The 6,587-nt window shown below is 31.2% G+C and overlaps 1 protein-coding gene across 2 annotated transcripts; it reads left to right on the top strand.

The window, feature by feature from the left end:
* The first annotated feature begins 1,801 nt into the window (after nucleotides 1-1,801).
* LOC110104610 lies at nucleotides 1,802-6,279 on the top strand. Of its 2 annotated transcripts, none has more exons than XM_020833784.2 (5): nucleotides 1,802-1,839; nucleotides 5,275-5,346; nucleotides 5,432-5,527; nucleotides 5,641-5,886; nucleotides 5,980-6,279. In XM_020833784.2, exons 1-5 carry the CDS (start codon nucleotides 1,822-1,824, stop codon nucleotides 6,262-6,264), a joined length of 717 nt encoding a protein of 238 aa, XP_020689443.2. In that variant the 5' UTR covers nucleotides 1,802-1,821; the 3' UTR covers nucleotides 6,265-6,279. The 2 variants fall into 2 exon arrangements, with proteins under 2 accessions (XP_020689443.2, XP_028549454.1); XM_028693621.1 differs by having other exon boundaries at nucleotides 5,984-6,204.
* The last annotated feature ends 308 nt before the right edge of the window (nucleotides 6,280-6,587 follow it).

Genomic DNA, 6,587 nt, shown 5'->3' with positions numbered 1-6,587 from the left:
TTTTCCTTCCTCTCGAATTGAAGGAAAATTGTATCCTGCTTGTTGTTTGCACATACTAGTGGAATACAAGTGTTTGCAATTGTTTTCCTACATTTTCTCCCACGTTTCTCTCAGATTTTCCATTGTTTGGGCTGATTTCCTGCTATGGACAGCAGTTCTCTTTGTTTGATACTTGATTTGGGTTAGGTTTGTTTGTGAATACTAGCATTTCCTATCACCTTAATTGAGAGTTCTCTCTTTCGTAATAAGAGGGGTAATTAACTATGAGTGCTTGCGCTCATAGGAAGTAAGGACCCCAGATCTTTAAACCCTGATACTACCCTCAGGAGAAATCTGGTTAATTTCAATTTGACTTAAGAGAAATGGAATCCTACGGCTGCAAAGCAGGATTCATGCATTCGTGCCATTTTTCTTGAGCCAACACTTATTAGTTAAAATGATCTTTTATCTAGAAATAGAAAGCCATAATTTGTTGATTTAATGCAATAGCTTGGAAAATATGATTCAAATTCAAACTCTATGCTTTCTAAATAGCAGTATAGAGGGCTCTTCCTTCTCTTTCTCTCTCTGTCATATTTGATTCCCTCTTTTAGGCACAACTATTTTTTGTAGTCAATAATTTCTCATTCTCTTTTCCTAAGAACTCTCTCTCTCTCTCTCTTGTTTGCATGCATATGAAGGGAGGAACATAAGAAAATGAGATAAAATTTATCTATTTCTTTCTGCCTTATAATTTTATATACAACCCACTTTCTCACAACTTATGCTGCTTCTTTCATTCTCTCCTTGGGTGCGCAAAATCCGAGGTTAAGAGCTGTAATTACGAGAATCTTCCAAAGACTAAAAAGAAAGAAAAAAAATTAAGAATAAGAGAAAAAAAAATGGAAGATTGGAACGAAGAGGGGATCAATATAAGTAAGGTGAAACAATTCATCTTCCATAAGATAGAATCAAAGATATATTTCATCACTTCTTCTCTGGTAGGATCATTATAATTTTGTTATCAAATCCTAATTCTAGTATCCCTTCCATGGTATTACCTAATCAATATAATTTCTAAATTGCATAAAGCCCTAGTACTATGCACAAGCTATCATTAACCATTTGTAGCCTTTTAGGACATCTCAAATTCTCAATAAAGTCTAAACAATTGACGCTACAATTCAAGTTAACTTCATGTGCAAGTCCACACCATCAGCTTTTAGCTCCAGAACTGATTCAAGAACTATGGATCATTCACTTTTTTATCATTATTAAATTGATTTGCAAAGCTCCACCATCAACCTTGGATTTTCTGAACCCTATACTTGTAATGTACAACTAGGAGTGCTGGATGTTGACCTCTTAGTTTTGAATTATATATGGTGTCATTGTGTAGAACTTATCAACGGGTTGTTACCTATTTCCAAATTAATACCTCAGTAGGTTAATCTTAAGTTTTCCTGTTAGCCATGCAAAATTCTTTGCTCTAAATTCAGGGAAGGATTATCAAATTCTCTGTAAGTTTAAGATCACTAGCATTTGATTGCAAGAAGGCTCACCAATATTCTTCATCCCGACCCTGATTACTGGTGGTATGAAAAATATTATTTAAAAATCCAAACTTGAAAGGTTGTTAGGGAGAATTACTATGGAAAGCTTTTCCCCTAACCTCTAAAAATCTGATAGTTTAGGTGTTGATCTTTTAATTTGAAATTCCAAATGTATAAGCGTCTTGAGTTCTTTGGCTGTTTCCCTTTATTTCATGGCTTATGTGTTTATTGAAGACTGAAGTGCCTTGCATTCTTTTTTCTTAGGCTGGAATTTACAGAATCAGAGAAGATGGAAATTTTGTGTCAGGTAATAAGTTGGACAATTTTCTATTGATTCTCTATTTTGACTTTTGGCCGGTTGCTTTGCATGCTTTACTATTTGTTAGATATTCCTATCCCACTATCATATGCCATAAACCAAACTGAAGGCATTGAATTTCAGTCTGAAAGTTAAGCCTTACCTTTAAATGGAAAGAGTAATGCTACGCTTCCCTACCCATAATCTGAAAAAAGTATTGATTTATTGGCATGGTGAGTTGTTGTAAATCGATTTGGTGCAATGCACAGTTACATGGAGTTTTTAAGATGTCTCCCTCTCCCTCTCTCCACCTCTCTCTTAATGTTAAGATTTTTTTTTTTTTTTTTTTGGGGGGGGGGGAAAGGTGGCTGTGGTTGGGCAATATAGCAAATACCAAATGATTTATTTTTCTGTTTGGCATTCCCAGCTGAGTTTGCTCTGATTTGGCATGTTTTAGCTTTCAAGTTTGTTTGCCATATACCCGAAGTTCCATAATGTTAGCTTATATTTGGCCAAGGGATATATTGTACCACTAATACCTCATGAGAAATAATATACTTCTTAAGCTACGGAAGTTGTACTAAACAAGCATCTAAAACAAAATTAAAGTGTGAATGTTTTTTTTTTTTTGTGAGGAATATAATCTGACCATTAAACGAAAAGACTCTCTCAATTTTGTCCATTAAAAGAATACTGGAGCTAGGTTCCTTAAGTTGATTCTATGTGTACAAAAAATGAGATCATTTTTCTAATTCACTCATATCAAGAGGAAACTCAAAAGGTCATAGAAAATATTCATTTCCTACTAAACCGAATAAACAAAGAGATAACTCTCCATATCTTAGTTTATTTTAAAGGCAAGTACTTTAAACTTCTTTTTTCTTTTCAGATGTATAAGTTTAAATTGAAATAGTTTGTACAGTCACAATCTCTATTTCCCATAAAGTAGATTTGCTTTAGCCGGAACAAAGTAATTACACAAATCCTTAGATGTAAAGGATTGTAAGGACCTTATTTAATATATAAAGCAAGCCCTTAAAATTGAAATTCCATTGTCTAATACTAAGTGAAAATTTGGCTTAAACTTCTTTTTTTTTTGTTCAATCGTCTAAAAAGATTTAGAGGTCTCAAAATAAATTTTGATGATCAGAGGAACATGAAAATTGGGTTGAGGGAGAAAGAAAATTTAATTCTACTCATAATATATATTGAAAATAGTTTTGATTATTAATGATAACTACTATTCCTTGGTTCTGCAAAATTTCTAAATTATGAACATTAAAAAGTACAATAAAGAGATGCATCTAAAATAAACTCTTTCAAAGTTTTAACATGCCACTGTAAGGAAATATTCTAAAGCATCTATTGATATCACAACCTTAAAAGGTCATCTATTTTTGTAAATACTGTCATTGGAAGTTGGAGCATATCTATATTACTCAAGGTTTTGAAAACCGGACCGGACATCGAACCGGAAGAAAGAGAGGTTAACGGTTCAACCGGTTTGACCGGTCGAACCGGGGTCGAACCGGATGATGTAATAAATAATAATATTATCAAAAAAATAATAAGATTGATAAAATAATGAAATATAATAATCATATAATTTTCCACAAAATATTGTTAATTTATATTACATAGTCTAAGTTATTTAAAAACTTAAAACTCTCAATATAAAATCATAAATATAATAAAATATTTTATTATAAAAATATTTTATTTTGTAAGATAAAAATTTTTAGATTTGAAAAATTGAAATTTTACAAATTTTTTAACATAAGAGTAATTCATTTGATAAAAAATAATTATTATGTTGCTAAAATAAATATTTGAAATTTGTCTTTAAATCAAAATTGTAAGTTAAATATTAACATTTATATATATTTAACATTAAATATTTTATTTAATTATTTATAATAAAAAAATTTGAACCGGCCGGTTTTTAAAAACCCGGGCCGGTTCATTGGTTGAGCCGGCGGTTTTCTCCAGAACCGGACGGTTTGAAGCAAAACAGGCCGGTTTGAAGCGAATCCGGTTTTCGGGTTGAACCGAACAGGCCGTCAGACAGGTTCACGGTTGAACCGGTCGAACCGGCCGGTCCGGTCCGATTTTAAAAGCATTGATATTACTATTGAAATGAGGCCTAGTATTTCGCCAATATATCCAACTCTTTGTTTAAAAGTAAAAAATATCGTTTGTTCATTGTAAATTAAAACTTTTGAAATGTTAATTCCCATTATAATTTTTTATTTTTTATTTAACATGTTAATTTTTAAATTTAAATTTATTTTCTTTTACTTTTCTCCTTTGATTCAGTCTTTTGGTTTAACACTCCAAGTATCAAATTTATAAAACTTTATTCCAAGTTTTTTAATATTTTTAACTTAACAGATCTTATTTTTTGAAAATTTTGATTATTTTCTCAAGCTTTCCCCTTTTCCAATTTTAGTACTTCCCATTTAACAAACTTTATATTTGAAATTCAAATTATTTTCTCCCCTGTCCGATTTTAAACTTTATTTTTATTTTTTTCTTAACAGAATTCAAGTGTTTGAATTTGAATATCTAGTTTGTTTCATTGAGTTATGATTATAAAACTAAAAGAAAATAATTATACATACTCTTTATGACAACCAATCAAATTAGATTTGATTGGTTCCTTTATTCCTTCTTTTTCTATTTTAAAAAAATTATTGTATTTTATATTATTGTGTTTAAAAAAAATTGTAAACCTTTGGATATAAAAAATGATGAAAACATAAAATTTGTTAGCTACTTAGCAGTTATATATGAATCAAGAAGTCACTTCCTTATAAAATAATGCAAGTAGAATTAATTTAATAAAATAGAAAAAAATCTAGGAGTTAAGGTAAAAAATTAGTTGAAAATTAGAAATTTTGATTTGTTTGTATTGTGTGTTGCCCATGCATGAAGCTCCCACTAATTGAAGATCTTAGATCTTAGGATTTAGGAGGGGTTGATGCATGCAAATTTGCTTCTACATTTGCACAGAGATTGTTTTCATGACTTGAACTTTAGAAATCCAACATTTTAAATTAGAATTTTAAAATATAATTATTATTTTTATTATATAATACTAAAAAATCAAATTTTTTAGAATTATTTAAGAAAAATATAGTTTTATGTTAAAGCTATAATTTAAAATGCTGTACGATTTAGATTCTTTATTGGTTCTTGCTCATTTGACTTTGCAATTTTAGAAGACAATAATGGTAAAAAAAATTAAGAATACTTAAAATTTATCAATCTAATATAAGTAAAATAAAATCACTGCATGGCTTGAATATATTAAATATATTTCAAAGTGCATATCATGAAATTTATGCTACGGGTTCATACTTACTAATATTTAACATGGAGAAACTTGAGATGTCTATTGGTGATGTTTTAGTGCTATTTTATGGTTGACCACTATATTTGTAGGTTAAGCAAGCTGTCCTGGGTGCTCATGGTGTGGATGCGCAAGTTGCAGGAATCAGTTTTCTAGAATCCTTGGTATTCATTTTGCTTTAATTCCTATTTTAAGATCGTTGCATGCTTTGTTCATTTATGAAATTTCTGAATTCATTAACTTGCCTAGGTATATGAATTTTCACCATCAACTTCAACTGCCTTGGGCCTTCCTAGAGAGTTTCATGAGCAATGTCACCTGTCATTCGAATTAACCTGTTTGAAGGTTGATGGTTCATGTTGTGCTTATCTTTTGTACTTTATAAAAATACCTGCTAACCGTTTCCAAAGTTGTAAAAGTCTGAAGTCATAATTTTCAATAAAGGTCTATCATCTCAGGAATTTTATTGTTGGGCCAAAGATGCTGCAATTAGCTTGACTGATAAAATAGTTAGCTGCAATGCAAGTTTTAATGAGGAGAAAATTTGCTCTTCAGCAATGCGCCTTATGTTTCAAATTTTGAGTTGGAATTTTAGACAATCTACTGTTCCTCCAGACCTTTCCAACTTTAAACCAAATGCATTTTCAGCTGGAATCAGGCATGAAGCCACATTGCTGAAGAAGTTTGAGCGAACTTTGGTGCAGGTAGACCTTTGCAGATTGTGCATAGATTTCAAGCTCTTATGCATCATCCATATAATAATCTAACTTGGCAATCTTCTTACATACCATCTGTAGCCAGGACTTTCTTGGCGTGAGCCCTTAATATCTAGTGGACAGATTGCTTGGGTCCTGAATCTTTATGCAACACTACGGCAAAAACTTTCAGCTGATGTGATATGGTTTGATTCTCCTCTTGCAGTCTCTACTAGAGAACTTATTTTACAGCTATGCTCATTGACAGGGACAGTGTTTCCTTCTGGTAACATGTTTTGCCATCTTTTTGTTTGTTTAAATTCTTCACCTTTATATATGACTAATTTCTCAACTTTGAATTGCATCATTTTATTACTTACTTTTTGAGATTGGACTGATTCATGAATAGATTTTGATTTGTCTTAAACTTTTAGATTTTAAGGTGTTAAGGGCTCCACATTTATTAAATTATATATAACATGGCGGAATTTCTAGATGCCTTTCACGGCTTCTGTTTGTTTATATCGTAGCACCTGGTTGGAAGTTATTTTATCATCATTTTATAATTTGAACTGTTGGAAATCTGGATCTTTTTTATGTGGAAATCTGTTCCGCTAAGTGAGCCTGGAATGTTTCCTGAATCTGTTACAATCCCATCAAAGCAATGTGGATGTATACCGAATTTGGCTCCCCACGTCTTTTGGCGTTTA

Source organism: Dendrobium catenatum, unplaced genomic scaffold (assembly GCF_001605985.2).
Source record: "Dendrobium catenatum unplaced genomic scaffold, ASM160598v2 fragScaff_scaffold_334, whole genome shotgun sequence".
NCBI classification, from domain to species: Eukaryota; Viridiplantae; Streptophyta; class Magnoliopsida; order Asparagales; family Orchidaceae; genus Dendrobium; species Dendrobium catenatum.
This window is presented reverse-complemented; position numbering and strand designations above follow the sequence as displayed.